At 38.8% G+C, this 19,270-nt stretch overlaps 1 protein-coding gene across 5 annotated transcripts in view; it reads right to left on the bottom strand.

Moving 5' to 3' along the window:
* Positions 1–19,270, bottom strand: part of NKTR (natural killer cell triggering receptor) — a 52,679-nt gene extending 33,409 nt beyond the window's left edge. For 2 of the 5 annotated variants that reach the window (XM_026000929.2, XM_026000926.2), the window contains exons 1-2: positions 19,032–19,181; positions 18,759–18,839 (exon numbers count right to left, since the gene is read on the bottom strand). In XM_026000929.2, coding sequence (XP_025856714.1) covers positions 18,759–18,816 — 58 coding nt within the window. In that variant the 5' untranslated portion in view covers positions 18,817–18,839; positions 19,032–19,181. The other 3 variants (XM_072726577.1, XM_026000928.2, XM_072726578.1) reach the window with 3 other exon arrangements.

Here is a 19,270-nt window from a genome sequence, read left to right as displayed (position 1 = left end):
AGTCCTCTTTCCCTTTATTCTACAGAATCTTTTCCATTATGGATGAACATTTTTATTTACTCAAAGGAACTTATAAATTAAAATTAACTGTGTACCAAATTTAAGTCACTTTCAGCACAGACACAAATTGACTTGACTTACTCTCTATTGCTAAGAATTGAATTTATTCTTGGTCATGTGAGTTAGTTCCTGAGTACAAAACAAAGCTACAAAGCTACTACTAACAGACATCCTTAAGGGATAAAAAGTAGAATAATGGTGTAAGACTCTCCTGGGTCAACATTGTCTATAGCTTCAATGGAGCCAAATTTTAAAGCAATTTCAAAATGTCTTAGCTGATCTTTTTATCTAAAGGAATGAAGAAAGATATGAAATTCAAATTTCAAAAATTTTATTTATTTTACTGGGTGGGGTACACACATGCGGGGGGGGGGGAGGGGGCGCAGGGTGCAACAGGAGAGGGAGTGAATCTCAAGCAGAGCGTAGAGCCCAGTGCAGGCAACCCATGAGATCATGACTTGAACTGAAATGAAGAGTCGGACATCCAACCGAAAGAGCAATCCAGGCACCCCAGGAAATGAGAATTTTAAAAAATGCATGTAAGATCAGTAATATAACCACTCTGTATTTATTTGGAAAAGTACTTTCATCAACCTTCCTAAGTCCCTGGGAAATGGCTGGCTAGGTCGGTGTCAAATTCAAAGTCATCTAATTTTGCAGACTAGAATATATTTAGATATTTAGGGCCCCTGTAAAATGGTTACTTTTCAGGATAAAAGATATAATCAAAACAATAGAATATTTAGCCTTTTTACGACCATAGTAACTTCAATATCAAGTTTCTTTTTTTTTTCCCCAAAACATTTAATGCCTCTAAAAGAAAGCCAGTAAAAGTTTCAAATGTTTATAGTTTCTTCTTTGTAGATGATTAGGAATTATGAACCTGCTTAGTGGTATAACACATGTGAAAACAGTTAAATGTGATTATATTTCCAGGTCTAATAATCAGAGAGGGATACTACACAACAATGATGTTTTTAAAAAAAACACTCACCTCCAGTATCTTATTCTCTAACTTGGTGAAGAAAAAAAAAAAAATCTATTGACTTCTCAATCCCATGGAGCAGGGTTTAGAACAGAGGTGTTGTGTGCTTTAGGGCATTATGTTGTTAAGAGTAAAGAAAAAAGCGGAAAACCAAATGTTTTGCCTTCAATACCTTGGTGCAAGGTTAAAAACACTGCCAAAAACAGAAAAATAACCTAAAAATCCATAGAAAGAACAGATGAACCGAATCGGGCTTGTAAGACATGAGAAAGGCTATGGACATTCAGATATTGGTTGAGACTGTCTTAATTTAAAATGCCAGCATATGTTCAATTTGAAGAGTCTAGAAACAAAAGGCAAAGCTAAAGTGTTCTATCAGAAAAAAGGAAAACACAAGAAGATGATTAGATGATTTCTACCTACAAAGAGGCATACTAGTATTAACTCCCTCCAAACTGAATAAAAAAAAAAGCTTAAACTGAACACTACAGAATACACACCAGCAAATATTAACTTGAACCAAGTCATTAGCAAGATAGGCAGGTTTTCAACAAATGTTTTTCAATTGAATTGCACTCTTATAGAAAACATACTTTTTTGAAAATCAAAATAGAAAATATTCTGATGTATACAGTCTTTAAAGAAAAATAAGTCAGTGTAGCTCAGTAGTTTGCTTATTTTCAAGTGAAAGTGGCATTAACTGTGATTATAAAACATACTGAAAAGAAAAATGTAAACTACAGCTACTTAAGGAAAAGACAGAATAAATGTGTTGAAGAGAAGATTCTCTGGCTCCCAAACTAATGAAAAAAAATGACCCCATTTCCCAATAGTAAAAATGCCTATGGTTTACTGTCTCCTGTAATAAGTTAACATGCTCTGCCAATGCCTCTTTGGAAACTGGTGCTGCTTTCGAATGAGTAAGATCTCAGGAACACTGTTAACACTACTTTACTTTAGTGGGATTTAGTAATCTTTATTAGTCATTATTGCCAATAATATTATCTTTTATATATACTACGATTTCCTCCAACGAACTACCACTATGCCAATAAATACACTGCCCTATAAATGTAAAACTAAAATCTGAAACTTTTGTGTAAGCATTTAGGGCAAAAAATATATGATTAAGAACAAAAATGATGAGCAGGAATGGCTTCTGACTTTAGTCCTAACATTCCAACATGCAGATCCTTAAAAATAGCCAAGACAGGAGAACAATACTGAGTTTACTCAGGTAATATCAACACATTTTTAAATACTGGCTACAGACAGTAAAAGCCAAGACCTACTTACATCATGTTGTAATCCTGATCTGGCCACTAGGTGGCAGGAATAAAATCAGCAAGTACTGAGAATCTGGATAAAATTGATCATCTTTATTATTATTTCTTGTTCTCAGAAACAGCTGCAGTGGAATTACAGGTACAGTAGTGGAAAAGGAGACATTTATCATGGACAAAAAAGATACAGTAGTTGAAAAAGTAAGCACTGGTTGAGACAAAAAATTTAGGAAATGGCATTCTACACAGGGTAAAGAACATCACATATACCATTACAAGTAAGGAATGAGGATAAGAACAAAGGTATGAACACATCATAGTCAGTAGGCAGAGAGCAAAATCTAAGAGAAAATTAAGGAATGGGTGCACCATTTCTACAAAATCAGGGCACTTGCCCATTTAACTGAGATCCTCCTCATGAGTCAGGTTGCGCAACTGTATGTAAGACTGCTTGTTTTGGGGAGCTGACAGCTTAGCTGGGAATGACAGATACAAATTCTTAACCAATGTGATGAGCCACCAGTGGTATGAACAAAACGCACTTATATCCATCCTAGGCCTAACTGATTGAGTGTGAGGGCAGAGGGATAGGGACCATGTCTGTTTTACTCACCACCTTATCCCCACTGACTTGTATCATGTCTGGTACAGAATACGTATGCAAATAAATACTCAGATAAAGACAAAGATTAACAAAATATAAATGAAGAAATACCTAGTTACACAGATATAAAGTATTCATTATATAACAGGAAAAGTATAACAAGTGGCATAACATCATGACATAGCTTAATAAGAGCTATTTTCAAAGGTATAAAGGAAAAGAATCCTTCTAGCATCCAAGCAATAAAATCATGTCACCTACAGGGAAAAAGAAATTAAGCAGATTTCTGACACTCTACATGAGAAACTGGAGACAGCAGCTATCTACCATCATAAAGGGACTAACATGCTGTGAACAAAGAATTCCATATATAGCAAAGGAAATGTAATAATCAGATTTTATCCCCAAAAATCTAGTTGAAATATAAGCCTGAGATATTACTCAAAGGACTAATGAGAAAAGGCTAGTAGGAAAAGAGTGGCATTGAGCATACTAAATCTATTACAACACAGAATTAAACCTAAATAACTATGGTAACCATGGTTACAAAATAAAAAATAAATGTTAACAGCTATTGAGAAATAGAGGATGTATTGGTAATTTTTAAAATTATTTTCAGGAACCTTCTAAAAATGTTCTTTTTCTTTTGAATGGCAATGTTTTCATGATTCAAAAATTCAACAGTGGAAAAAAGTAAATAAGTAGTCTTATTCCCACTTCTGTCAACAGGTAATCACTTTCATTAATTTCATATGTATGCTTCCAGTGTCTTTTCATACACACAGGCAAATATTTTTTAAAAAGCTTTATTCAGGGGATCCCTGGTGGCTCAGAGGTTTAGCGCCTGCCTTTGGCCCAGGGTGTGATCCTGGAGTCCCGGGATCGAGTCCCACATCGGGCTCCCTGCATGGAGCCTGCTTCTGCCTCTGCCTGTGTCTCTGCCTCTCTCTGTGTCTCTCTCATGAATAAATAAATAAAATCTTTAAAAAAAAAAAAAAAAAAAAGCTTTATTCATTCATTCATTCATGCATTCGAGACACACAGAGAGAGGCAGAGACACAGAGGGAGAAGCAGGCTCCTCCAGGGAGCCCGATGTGAGACTCAATCCCAGAACCCTGGGATCTTACCCTGAGCTGAAGGCAGGTGCTCAACCACTGAGGCACCCAGGCATCCCCAAACAGGCAAATGGTGACATAGTCTTATTTTTCTTGTTTAAAAAGGATAGCATAAGTTCGCTGAGAGTAGATCTTAAAAGTTGGGTTTTTTTTAAGATTTTATTTATTTATTTATTCATTAGAGACACAGAGAGACAGAGACACAGGCAGAGGGAGAAGCAGGCTCCCTGTGGGGAGCCTGATGTAGGACTTGATCCCAGGACCCCGGAATCACACCCTGAGCTAAAGGCAGACACCCAACCACTGAGCCACTCAGATGTCCCGATCTTAAAACTTATTACAAGGAAAAAAATTTAATTCAAGTTATCACAAGAAAAAAAATTTTAACTCTGTGTAGTGATGGATATTAACAAGACTTTGCAGTCATCACTTTGCAATATAAACACATATGCCAAATCATTATGCTGTATACCTGAAACTAGAAGGTGTTATACGTCAATTATATCTCAGTTTTTTTATTTTTTATTTTTTAAAGATTTTATTTATTCATTCATAAGAGACACACAGAGAGAGGCAGACATAGGCAGAGGGAGAAGCAGGCTTCTTGTAGGGAGCCTGATATGGGACTCAATCCCGGGATCATGACCTGATCCAAAGGCAGACGCTCAACTGCTGAGCCACCCAGGCGTCCCATATCTCAATTCTAAATAAGCAGTTCCTTGGTTAAAAAAAAAAAAAATAGGTAGCATGTTATGTACACTACTGTACTCTGCTTTATTCACTTAATGAATATATCACAGTAACATTAAAACCAACAAGAAGGGGTTGAGCTGGTTAGAAAAAGTCCGCTTCCTGGTATTTCATAGTGGGAGTCAACAGGTAGAGGAAATATAGTTTAGGAATACTTAAACATGTAATTCACCTGTAGAGCTAAAAACATATTATACATCTTTCAAACCACTGTAGTGGAGCAACCCATAATAAAAAGATATAAAACAAAGAAAAGCAAATAGCACGAAAATACAAATAACGGGCAGCCTGGGTGGCTCAGCAGTTTAGCGCTGCCTTCAACCCAGGGCCTGATCCTGGAGACCGGGATCGAATCCCACGTCGGGCTCCCTGCATGGAGCCTGCTTCTCCCTCTGCCTGTGTCTCTGCCTCTCTCTCTCTCTCTCTCAAATAAAAAAAAAAAAAAAAAAAGGAAATTAAAAAAAAAAAGATTTTATTTAGAGACACAGAGCAAAGGGAGAAGCAGGCTCCACGCAGGAGCCCGATCCGACGTAGGACTGGATCCCGAAATCCTCGATCACATCCTGAGCTGAAGGCAGATGCTTAACCACTGAGCCACCCAGGCGACCCTGAATAAAATCTTAAACAAAACAAAAAAACAACAAAACCCTATAGATAAATCTCAGTTTTTTAAAGACACATTAAATATTAGGAAATCTGGGGCACCTGGGTGGCTCAGTTGGCTAGCAACTGATCTCATGATTTCAGGGTCATGAGATCTAGCCCCTATTTGGCTCACTGGAGTCTGCTTCATATTATCTCTACCTCTCCCTCCTCCTCTGCCAGTTCCCCTGTAAGCACATACACACACATTCTAAAATAAATACATAAAATCTTTTAAAAATAAATATTAGGAAATCTGTTAATTTTTTGAAGTGAAGGAAGAACTCTTAGGAAAATCAAAAGACCACTTAATGAAGTTAATTAACATTCATCCCTTAACATAAACACAAAAATTCTCAGACATCCTTCAAATCAATAGCCAGCATTACGTTTAATGGTGGAACATTAGTACGGCACTAATGTCATTTAAAGGGACAAGTACAGTATATTCTGTATATACTTCTAAAGGACAAAGATATTCCCCCTACCTAATCCCAATACAATTACCACATCATGTTAATAGTGATTAACACCACAGTCTAATACATAGTCCATATTCAAATTTACCCAACTGGTTCCACAATGCCTTTATACCCTTTTCATTTTTTTAACATTTATTTGAGAGAGAGGAGGGGAAGAGAGTACACACGGTGGGAGGGGCAAAGGGGGAGAGAGAATCCCAAGCCAATTCCCTGAGCACGGAGCCTAACATGGGGCTTGATGTCCTGACCCTGACATCATGACCTGAGCTTAAACCAAGAGTCAGAGGCTGACTGACCTATACTTTTTCAAATCCTGGAATCTAACCACAGATTATGCACTGATTTGGTTGTTGTGCCTTGGTCTTTTTTTTTTTTTTTTAAGATTTTATTTATTTATTCATGAGAGACAGAGAGAGACAGACAGGCAGGCAGGCAGACACACAGGCAGAGGGAGAAGCAGGCTCCATACAAAGAGCCTGATGTGGGACTCGATCCCAGGACTCCAGGATCACGCCCTGGGCCGAAGGCAGGTGCTAAACCGCTGAGCCACCCAGGGATCCCCCTTGGTCTGTTTTAAGTATTAGCTAGATTCTCAGCTGTAAAAGTATTTCTCCTTACTTTTACATTAATAGAGGAATGATATTTTGATTTTTAAGTTCATACCATGTTCTACAAAAACTTTTCACTAATGGTTTGGCTACTGATGATCCTTTGCTGAATCAATCATACTGAGGGTTGCAAAATATTTCTTCTAATCCCATTATTTTATCTGTATTTATCCAACTTGAAAACTTCTGTTAAGAGCTTCACCCACCCTTTGACAGTTATTAACAAGACAAAGCCTGGGTCCTAGATATCTGCTGACTCTGAGAGCCATGTAAGAGAAAACTTGTGTCTTAAATTTGTTTCCATTATTTAGCCTTTATGTTTAGCAACCATCACCTTTATATATTCTAACAAACACAGATACTTTCATATGACAGTAAACTATATAATCACTAAATCTGATTACATAAAGCTCAATTTATTGAAATGGGAAAAAATCAAGAACGTGCTATTTAACGGAAAAGGCAGCATCAGGATAGCATGTAGCATATACTATTTTTAAAAATTGTGTATGAACCAGTACATAGAATTAAGATAAAATGTTCAGAGAAAATTAGTTGTGATTATCTCTGCACAGCAGGATTATAAGGCAGGTTTAACTTTTATTTATTTATTTTTTTAAGATTTATTTATTTATTCGTGATAGACACAGAGAGAGAGGGAGAGGCAAAGACACAGGCAGAGGGAGAAGCAGGCTCCATGCCAGGAGCCCAATGTGGGACTTGATCCTGGGACTCCAGGATCATGCCCCAGGGCAAGGGCAGCGCTAAACCGCTGAGCCACCCAGGGATCCCCTCAGCCCCTCTTCTCATACAAATCACCTAACTAAGAATAAGGCTTCACTGATTTGTACAAGTCTAAGGAATGGACACGGGAATTCAGATTTCATTCTATAGCAATCTGCTTAAGACACAATCTCTTGGAATACAATGAAACTAAAATAGGGGACTACTATAGCAAGGCTTACAGTAAGGCATTCACATCTAGGGGTTTTGAATGCAATTTCTGAGATAATTCTGAAAAAGCATTACCTCAGTTCTAGATAACTTTGCCAGTCACCCAAGTCCTGCCCTTTTGTAGCCTGAACTTTTTTCTGCCTATTTAAAGAAATCTTTTTAGTTTCCATCTGCTTTTATTCTCAGTAAGAAAAGTGTTTACCGAACACCTGACCATCTTGTAAGTGCTATGTTCTACCAAGGATTCAGGTTGAAATATATACTCTGGGAAGCTTTAAGACTAGGTACACGATGTGCAAAACAGAACTGTAAGGAATCGTACTGGACAGCTAGCTCATACCACTAATGTCAGAATTCCCTTGGCAACAACGACAGATGAATACCAACAAAAGTAGAAAAATAATAGAAAAGCACAGAGATTCAATGTGGGGGTGCAGATAGGAGGCAGGAGTCAGACAAGGAATAGCCATATTAAGTTAAAAGTAGAAAGGTGGAAAAAATCATTGTATATTTCACTTGGAGTTTTGAGGAAGAGAAAGGGTAGGGAAAGGAAGGTGCTATGGAGTCAACTTTCTCCTCTCAAAGTCCCCATAAAAATCCATGTTTCTGCCTTCAAAACCATCCAATCAGGCCTGGTGTTACTGGGATGCTTCAGGTCCAATTTCTTGCTTTCTTTTTTTTTTTTTAAGATTTTATTTATTTTTTAAGATTTTATTTATTTATTCATGAGTGACACAGAGAGGCATAGACACAGGCAGAGAGAGAAGCCCTCCAAGCAGGGAGACCGACATGGGACTGGATCCTGGGTCTCCAGAATCACGCCCTGGACTGAAGGTGGCGCTAAACCACTGAGCCACCCGGGCTGCCCAAGATTTTATTTATTTATTCATGGAAACACACACAGAGAGAGGCAAAGACACAGGCAGAGGGAGAAGCAGGCTCCTCACAGGGAGCCTGATGTAGGACTTGATCCCTGGACCCTGGGATCACTCCCTGAGCCAAAGGAAGACGCTCAACCACTGAGCCACCCAGACATCCCTTCAGGCCCAATTTCTAAAAACATAAGTGAATAAAGGAAAAAAGGGGAAAGAAACTGCACCAAGCCCTCTTGCTTAGAAACCTGAAAAAAGGCTCTTTCCTAAAATGTGAACAAAAAGGTCTAATCTTTGAGGCCTATCTTAAATAATACCTCAATATGAAAGCCCCGTACTTGACTCAGTGCCCATGCTCACGAACGTACAATATTTAAAGCAACTTACAAAAAAATTTATGTCAGATACTGTTAGGTTTTTTACAAATAATAGTCTGTTCTGCCAATAGCATGAAAGAATTTAAAGAAACTGCATTATCAAAAATGACATATAAAAACAATTATTTCTATGGGAAAACGGGAGTTTGGGAACAAGGGAATTTAAGGTTGCAGTAAGAATGATTTTTGTTAGGAGTATCACTAATAAAGCACGTTTTTAGCTATCAGAGTATATAATAAAAATTCAACATTACTGTGGAAATCCTACAACTGAACACATGCTACTTGTCTCCTTTTCCTAGCACAATCACTAGCATAATCCTTCTTGCGGTTTTTCAGATTAGTTAGGACAGACAAGAATAACAGAATAGCGGTGACGCTCAACTGCCCTTGCTTCATATACAACTAGCTCCTACCTTGTTATGTGATTGTTACAACACAAACAGTAGTCTGCTAATTAGAACTGTGCTCCTTGGGATGCCTGGGTGGCTCAGTGGTTGAGTGTCTGCATTCGGCTCAGGGCATGATCCCGGGGTCTGGGAATCGAATCCTGCATCAAGCTCCTGAGAGGAGCCTGCTTCTCCCTCTGCCTGTGTCTCTCTGCTTCTCTGTGTCTCCCTTGAATAAATAAAATCTTAAAAAATTAGAAGAAGAACCACCATGCTCCTTAAATTCATGTTACAAAAACACAATCTGTAATATAGCCAGTTGTATTATTTTATTATTCTTCCCTACAACCTTACTATATATAGACTTCCCTACAACCTTACTATACATGTATTAAATAGGACTGGAGTCCTATTTAATTTCTGAGTATATAAAAAGGGAAGAAATAATCTAAATAGTGCAGACCACTGCATCCAGTCACTATATTCGCAAGTTTAGGACCAGGGGAGGAGGCTGAGGTGGCAGATGCATTTCTCCTGTTCTCTCAGTGTATTATCAGATCCCCACGTGCCGCACTCTCAACTGAGTGTGAGGAATCTAAGGTTTAAAGGGTAATTTTGGGGTACTGAGGGGGGCACTTGACAGGATGAGCACTGGGTGTTATATGTTGGCAAATCAAACTCCAATAAAAAATTTTCAAAAAAATAAAAAAGAAAAAAAAAGAGGGTAATTTTGAATATAAGCAAATTTTGCTATGCTATCTTTAGAGCCACATTAAGACAAAACTGATAGTATTTCCTTCCTACCAAAAGGTCAAGTGGCTTGCCCAAAGTCCCAAGCAGTGACTTTTCAATTCAGTTTCTTAGATCCATGTGAATCTTAAGCAATAAAGTAAAAACACTAATTTCAACTATATACCCATTTCTACCTATTTTGATGAATTGCCAGGGTTTTATACTGCTCAAAAGCCCACATTAAGAAAAAATTCCAAAGTCAAACACTCCTCTTAAAAAATACCCTGGTTATCACTTTTGAAAACAAACTTCAAGCCTCTGACAGATACAAAAACTAAGGTTCTACTTAAAAAGGAGGAAGGGCACTGTATTCCTCTAAAATAACAGTGTCATAAAAGACATCAAAAAAGAAAAAAAAATCAAAAAACCCTGTAAAACTGGAGGATAAAGTGAAATTTGCAACAGAATGTAATATCCGATGCTAGACTAGATTTTGTACTATGAGAGAAAGAATGCATAATTGACTTTTTGGCCCAATCACAAAAATAGAAGGAATACAGAGATGGTAGATTAAAGTATGACATCAGAGTAAATTTATAAATTGGTAACTACATTGTGGTTATGTAAGAAATATCTCTATTCTTAATACGCTAAATAAAATACACTGAAGTATTTAAGAGTAAAGAGCCATAAGTGGGTAACTTACCCTCATATGTTTCAGAAAAAACTGCATGTGCAGAGAGAAAAAGAGAGAGCAATGGTATAAAATGTAAATAGGTGATTCTGTGTAAAGGACAGATGGGTGATTTTTACTAATTTTATTTTTCAACTTCATATAAATACGAAATAATATCCACACCAAAAGTTCAAAATCTCTGTAGATAAACCCCAGTGCTTGCATTCTGTGAAACATGTGTCTAGAATAGCAGTTCTCAAACTTTGGTCTCAGAACACTTCTACATTCTCAGCAATTACTGAAGATCTTAAAGATTTTTTATATGGGTTGTATCTATTGATATTTAGCACATTAGAAACTGAAATGGAGAAATTTTAAGACCATCAATTTTCATAAAATAAACTCATGTTAACACAAATATTTTTAGTAATTTTATTTTTGAAAATGAACAAGAGATTATAATGTGTCATCACTTTACATTTTTGCAAATCTCACTAATGTCTGGTGTAGCAGAAGACAAGTTATCTTGCTTGTTCCTGCACTGTATCTGTTGTGTCATCACACGTCCTGTAACCTGTGGAAAACCATTGCATACTGACAGAATGCAAGTGAACAAATGGGTGTTTGACACCCGGGAGCCTCATGAAAGCCATCTTGCAATTTGAAAACAAAAGGCCTGCACCATTTTACTATTATAATTTAGTATACTTATAACTATAATTTACTTTGAAACACCTTACATAAACATCCTGATATAAAGGAATCATGAGTTTTCAAATTATATCTTAACCAGAAAGAAATACTGTCCAAAAGTGATCATCAAAAGCCACACCTCAGAGGTGGCTACTAAGAATACTCTGGCTGTCTTTATCTCTCATTACCGGAGGTTCTATAATTAGCAACATAAATGTTGGAAATGGGATTTTACTGGAAAATTAGTGATGTTCAGAATTAGTGATTTACAGACAGGATAAAAATATTTGCAGATATTCCACACCCTTGCCACACCCTTGCATCAACAGACAAATGAATCTGGAGGGTCATCCAATAGTACAGAACCTGAGACTGGGTCCACCAAGAGTCCCCAGTCTAGCAACAAGTTTAGCGCATTCTAGTGCCTGACACATATTTGCATGACAATTATCAAGAGAAAGAATCTTTCACATAAAAAGTGCTTCAGGGCACTGAAAAAACCAGAATGGTGACTTTATCAAACTTAGGGAACTAGCTGTTTCTTATGTGTGGACGTGCTTGGTTGCTAGTATAGCAAAATGTGACTTTTGGTGTACCCTGGTAACAAGGTTTGACAAAGGCAAACTATGGCCCTCACCTAACTTACTGGTGACTCCCAGGTACGTACTAAACAAATAAACAAAAAAAAACCCTAATGGCCAAGCTTAAATCATTTTACTGGTAGATATCTAAAACCTGGTTCCTTGGGCTCCAACTTCTTAGTACAACGATCTGAATGATAAGGCAATGATAAGGCAAAGAAAAGGCAAGCTCTTGAGGCACCAAAGGAGGGAGAAACAAAGATTACCATTTCATGCCTGCTCTGGGAGGTTCTCACTAACTCCAGAGAACTAACATTTAATCAGAGAAGGGTGAGTCTGGCGGAAAAATGAAGTTGTCAATGAGGATTTCACACACACACTTCCAAAGTGGGTATTACATTTCATACAAAAAGCTAATGCATTCAAAAACACAAACTTATTTGTAGAGATCATTAAAAAATGACTGGCTAATTTCTGCAGGTTCATATCTTTAGAAATTTATAAGGAATTCTAGGCTTAGTCAAGGTGGAATAATATACTCCACCCTATCCTCACTGAATGCAACTAAGAAACCTTTGACAGAAAGCATGGAAAAAATTATCTAAGGACTAAAAAAGCCCACTTAATTGGTAATGAATTACCAATTATCTCAGGGATTGGAATCAAAAGCAATCTGAAACCCAGAACTGCATTCTGGGTACAGAAAGAGCTCTGAGGAAAGCCCTCTATTTCTAGGGACCCCTACAGATTATAGTTAATGAGGAAAATCTCATTTTCTTTCTGTTTTTCCATTCTCTCTCATTCTAGCTTCTAGGCAATTCCACAGATGGCAGCAAGAACAGGCGTAACCAGGCAAGCACGTAAAACTTCTAAGGAGGCAAAGAATCTTTCTGACTAGAGAAATTGTGCTCCCAACAGCACAAGAAGAATCCCTGCTGCTCTTTTACACTCTATTCTCTTGCCACTTGGCCTCAGAGACAGACAGACATAGTTATTAAGAAGCACATGGCAGAGTGAGGAAACTAAAACCCTGGCTTTCTGGCCAGATGACAAAAAAAAAAAAAAAAAAAAAAGGGAGTCCCTAAGGGCCAGAATGTATGGGGAAATCTTCAAGAAGAGGAAGCTTCCTCAAGAAAACAATGTCATAGGCACCTGGGTGGCTCAGTGGTTGAGCATTTGCCTTTGGCTCAGGTCGTGATCCTGGAGTACCAGGATCGGGTCCTGCGTCGGGCTCCCTGCATGGAGCCTGCTTCTCCCTCTGCTTGTGTCTGTGTCTCTCATGAATAAATAAATAAAATATTAAAAAAGAAAAGAAAAGAAAAGAAAACAATCTCACGAAGTATGAACTCCAGAGCTCATCCATGTGTGGATGGGCTTATATATATGTGGATCGGATTCTAAACAGCCCAAGGTAGTTCCAGTTGCACCTAACCAGGCTGACTGCCTGCTACAATGATATCATTATCATTATCATCATCATCATCATCATCATCATCATCATCATCACCAACAACAACAGTGAACATTTTCCATAGGATTTAAACTTGACCCAGTCATGTAACAAAATACACAAAATGTCCAGGATATGATTCAACATTTATCAACATTTAAAGAATGACAAAAAATCTCATACTCCACAAGGGAAAAGACAAAAACAGCAACTCTGTGATAATACAGATGCTGGAAATGTGTTAGGCAAAGACTTTTAAGCAGCTATTACGATCATATTACGTTAAGTACAAATACTCTTAAAATGAATGGAAAAACAGAAAATCTCAAGCAAAGCCACAAGGAAATTTTAAAACAAAACAAAACAAAAAATAACATGGTCAAAATTAAAAATTCACTAGGTAGGTTCAACAGTACAATGGAGATGACAGAGGGAAAAAGTCAATGAACTTGAAGACTTAATAGAAATTATCCAATGTGAAAAACAGAAAACCTGAAAAAAAAAAAATTGAACAAAGCCTCAGACTTGTGAGGTAATGTCAAAAGGTCTGATATTTGTGTCATCAAAGTCCCAAAAAGAGAGGAAAAAGAGTGTTGGACAAAAACCTATTTGAAGAAACAGTAGCTGAAGATGTCTTAAATTTGGCTAAAGACAGAGATTCAAGATTATTAAACCCCAAAGAGAATAAACCAAAGAAATTCACACCCGGACCCATCACAATAAAACTGCTGAAATCTAAAGACAAAGTAAACATCTCAAAAGCAGTCAGACAAGAACAGAACACATTACATATGGGCAACAATAATTTGAATGACTCCGGATTTCTTATCAGAAACCAACTGACCAGTCTTAAACCTGAGACTTCAGAAATGAATAGCAACAGAAATGTAATAAACATGTGAATAAATAATGAGAATATTTTTCTTTCAGGCTGCTAAGTGTGATGTTTGAAAGCAAAGACTTTCAATGTTTGTAGATGTAATCAATACAACATAAGGTGAAAGGTAAAAGGAATATTATATAGTGGGATGGTTTCAACACTTTACCTGAAATGGTAAATTAATTCTAAATACACCATGAAAAGCCAAATATATATATTGTAATCTCTAGAGTAACCACTTAAAAAACTATAGAGAGGGGATGCCTGGGTGGCTCAGCGGTTTAGTACCTGTCTTTGGCCCAGGGTGTGATCCTAGGGTCCCAGGATCAAGTCCCACATCAGGCTCCCGGCAGAGAGCCTGTTTCTCCCTCTGCCTGTGTGTCTCTCATGAATAAATAAAATAAATAAAAAACCTTTAAAAAAAGAAAATAGAGGTTCATCAAAAAATAAAAAAATTTAAAATACTACAAATATTCAAATAGTCTAAAATGCAAGAAAACAGAGGAAGCAAAACAAATATTAGACAAATTCAAACAATTGCATTAAGTGTAAATAGTCTAAATATACTGATTAAGAAACAGATTGTGACAATGGGTTAAAAAAGTAAGATCCACTGATTAACTGTCTATAAAAAAAACCCACTTTATTTAGTTTTCAGGGGAGAGGGAGACAGAGAATCCCAAGCAGGCTCCAAACAGAGTGCAGAACCCCACAGAGAGCTTAAGCTCACAACCCTGAGATCATGACCTTAGGTGAGATCAAGAGTCAGATACCCAACTGATTGAGCCACCCACGTGCCCCACATATTTTTTAAAGTAATCTCTACATCCAACATGAGACTTGAACTCACAATCCTAAGACCAAGAGCCACATGTTCCACCAACCGAGCTAGCCAGGCACCCCAAGAAACCCACCTTAAAAATAGGTTAAAAATAAAAGGATAGAAAAATGACATATCACATAAACACTAACAAAAAAAATCAATCAGTGGTGTTTATACCAAAGTAGGCTTCAAAGCAAGGAAAATTACCAGGAATAACAAAGGTCATTACATAATGATAAAAGGGTCAATTCATAACAATCCTAAATGCGCATGCATCCACCTAACAACAGTGCCTCAAAGTAAAAACAAATAGAACTGAAAAAAGAAGAATTAAATCCACAATTATCGATGGAGACTTCAATACTCCTTCCTTGGTAAACAACTGAACAAGGAGACAGAAAATCAGCCAGGATCTAGAACAACAATACTATTAGCCAGCTGACTCAAATTGACATTTATAGAACACTCTACACACAAGCAGCAGAATATACATTCTTTTCAAGTGTACATGGGAAATTCACTAAAATAGAACATATCAAACCTTAATTTTAGAACTGAGATCAAAGTATGTTCTTTGACCACAATGGAATTAAAGTAGAAATCATTAACAGAAAGACAACTGCAAATATCCAAGTACTTAGAAATTAAAACATTTCTCAATAATTCATGAGGCAAAGACTAAGCCTCAAGGGACGTTAGAAAATATTTTGAACTGATGGGTCACCTGGGTGGCTCAGCAGCTGAGTGTCTGCCTTCGGCTCAAGGCACTGGGGTCCTGGGATCAAGTCCCACATCCGGCTCCGCAAATGGAAGCCTGCTTCTCCCTCTGCCTGTGTCTCTGCCTCTGTGTGTGTGTGTGTCTTTCAAGAGTAAAAAAATACAATCTTAAAAAAAAAAAAAAATTTCAAACTGAAAGAAAATGAGCAATCTGTCAAAATTTGTGGGGTCCTTCATATAGAGAGAAATTTATAGCACTAAATCCTTATATTGGAAAAGGGTCTCAAGTCAACAATCCAAATTTCCACTTAAAGAAACTAGAAAAAGAGCAAAGTAAGCCAAAGTGAGCATCAGAAAGGAAATAAAGGGCAGAAATCATTAAAACTGGAATGGGGGGAAAAATCAACAAAACCAAAATTTTGACACAATAATAAATATAATGATAAACCAAGGAAAAATGACAAAGGGCACAGATTATCAGTATCAGGAATGAAAGAGGAGCTATCACTACAAATCCCATGGATAAACTCATCAGAATGTGAACAGTTCTGCAATTATTAAAGAAATGAAAATCTTAGTAAAAAAACCTTCTGAAAAAAATTCCAAAGTATAGTCCTGGAATTATTTCAAATAGGAACCAATTAATTGTATTCACAGAGAAAAAGACATATATAAAGACTCTTCCCCTTCTAATATGTACTTATACTCATTTTATAATTCAAAAGCCTAGATAACTTGCTATAAAACATACAAATTTCCATTGAGGGCAGCCCGGGTGGCTCAGCGGTTTAGCATCTGCCTCCAGCCCAGAGCGTGATCCTGGAGACCCAGGATCGAGTCCCATATTGGGCTCTCTGCATGGAGCCTGCTTCTCCCTCTGCCTGTGTCTCTGCCTCTCTCTTCCCTCTCTCTCTCTCTCTGATGAATAAATAAATAAAATCTTAAAAAAAAAATTTCCATTGATAGTAATGGAAAAGAATACATACTGTGTTGTAGTTAACTCAATTTTTATCAGTACTTCTTGATCTCTCATTAATGTAGTCAGTATGGTCATTCCTAAAAAATCTTTTACTTTCTACTCATGTTAATTACTAGCAATACAAGAAGTCAAGAATATCACTTGGCTAAGAACTCAATGACATACTAATGGTTAAATCCCACAAAGTGAGGTACCTCACTTCAGTTGCAGTGATCCTTAAAAGTTGTGTAAAAATCAAGTAAATATCATTTAGATAATATACTGGAAAGTGTTAGAAGTATTATGAGACTGAACCACATGAAATTGCCAATTTCAACTGGTTCAACCTAGAACAGTATAAGCATTCCTTGTATGATTCAGTGTTTTAAAGAGTGCTAGTCATTTCTATTGGAATGGTATTATAATGAATTACTTTGAATGCCGGGGATTGAAGTTTGTTCAACATTCAGCAAAAGCATTCTGAAAATTGTTCATAACAAAGGTTAGCTGCAAATCTAGGATATGAACATGTACTAGGAAAGGAGTACTTTACATGGCTATAGAACCTTTTTTGTTTACATTTTTCATGAGTCTGCTATTTTTAATTCTTAAAAAAAAAAACAAACCCATAAGCCCTGTTATCAGAAACATGGACTCAACTGTAGAGTAAGGATTAAGCTTCATTAAGGTTCAAAATATTAAAAACAGAATGCAACAATATTTCTAAGATCACAACATTACTTTGCTCAAAACCCTTCAATATCTTTTTTAAGATTTTACTTATTTATTCATGAGAGAGACAGAGCGAGGCAGAGACACAGGCGGAGGGAGAAGCAGACTGCTCGCAGGAGCCGGATGTGGGACTCATCCCGGAACTCCAGGATCACACCCCGAGCCAAAGGCAGCCGCTCAACCACTGAGCCACCCAGGCGTCCGTCCCCCTTCAATACCTCCGTATCTCAGGGTCAAAAGTCCTCAAATGGTCTAGAGCCATTTCCTGCTACTCTCATCCCTCCTCCACTCCACCCTGGGCTTCGGGCAGTTCTTCAAACACCAAAGCACACTCCCTCCTCAGCGCCTTTTTGTACTAACTTCCTTCGCTAGGAATGCTCCTCAGAGATATCCACAATGGCTCGCTTCATCTTCTTCAGATGTCTGCACAGCTGTCATCACAAAACAGCCTTTTCTGACCAACATATTAAAACAGTACCCCTACTACAAGCCACTGCGGTTTCCCCCCTTGTTTATGGTCTGCTTCCCCCAACAGAATACAAATTACAAGGAAGAAAGTCCTTTGTTTTATTCATTGCTATATCCCCAGTTTTGAACAGGAGCAGGCTCTCAAGAATCTGCTGAACGAGATGCTGCACAAAGACTGCATATGTTTCCAACTAAAACTTCTAAAAGCCTGAGAGAAGAAAAAAATATTTTATTTTATTTCTTTCTAAGGAAACAGTTCGGAACCGGGCAGGCTCTACTACTTAGAATGAGAACTACCCTCTAAAAGAAAATATTTTATTTTCAATAATATATACTAACGAACGGCTAGATTCCCTAGACATAGAATGCTAAGTGCATGCGTGCTGCAAGTCTGTTTGTTGGTACAGAATACTTTGCTGTATTTATCACACAAGACTTTTCACTAAGTCATTTTCCCATGAAGCAAGAAGTGCTGGCTAAAGACACTTCAGGAAAAAACAGAAGTGGGAGTTAACCTACTGATATCCAAGGATTAGGAAGTACAGAATTTACGGGTCCAAGCCTCACAGTACGGAGGCAAAAACAAAACAAAACAAAAAAAGGAACTGGGAGTGTTTGCCCCGAGAGGCACCGAGAGAGAAAAAGTCCGAGAAGGGCTGCACTCCTTTTCTGGGCGCCAGGCACGGCACGGACACTCAGTCCGGGGGTGCAGGGCGAGGGGCTTCGGAGGGCGAGGCCCGGGCCCAGCAGGAGGCGAGGCGCGGATACGGGCCCCTCTCCTCCATCGATTTTCGCTCGGGAGCAAAGGTAGTGCTGACGACGCTCACCCCCTCCCAAGAAGGCTCGGGGGAGGGTCGACGAGGACAGACCCCTCCCCTTCCCCCGGGGACCGTCCAAGCCCCAGCACCAACCCAGTCTCCCGCTCACCCGGCTCCCGGTTGATCTCGATGTCGAAGTGGCACTGCGGCCGGTCCTGCGCCCCCATCGCGACCGAGGCGGCGGCAAGAGCTAGGAGAAAGGGGGACGAAAGCGGTCAGGGCGGGAGCTAGGGCGGGGGCTGGGGCGGAGCCCGCGCCACGGTCGCCTCCTCGCGCCGGCCTGTCGCGACGCCGCGGGAGGCCGAGACGGGGTCCCCCCACCCCAGCCCCGGGCCTCCCGACCCCCAGGCAGCGCGCACGCACATACGGACGAGCTCTTCACCTGGTTGGCCTCCAGCCTGAGCAGCTCTCCGTGAGCGGAAGAGAAGGCGCTGCCACCGCGGCGGCCAGAGCCCAACGCCACTAACGGACCACCACCCCCTCCCCCGGGCCGGCCTCCCTTGCCACGCTAAACCCCGCGAGAGTCGGGACAAATACCGCGAGAGCACGGTCTTGAAGGGCGTGTTGAACCGAAGCGTGCGCGCGCAGGTGGGCGTGTCGGGGAACTCCCGAGGAGCCTCT

Source organism: Vulpes vulpes, chromosome 11 (assembly GCF_048418805.1).
Source record: "Vulpes vulpes isolate BD-2025 chromosome 11, VulVul3, whole genome shotgun sequence".
NCBI classification, from domain to species: domain Eukaryota; kingdom Metazoa; phylum Chordata; class Mammalia; order Carnivora; family Canidae; genus Vulpes; species Vulpes vulpes.
Note: the sequence above shows the minus strand (reverse complement) of the source record. Positions and strands in the feature narration are given on the sequence as shown.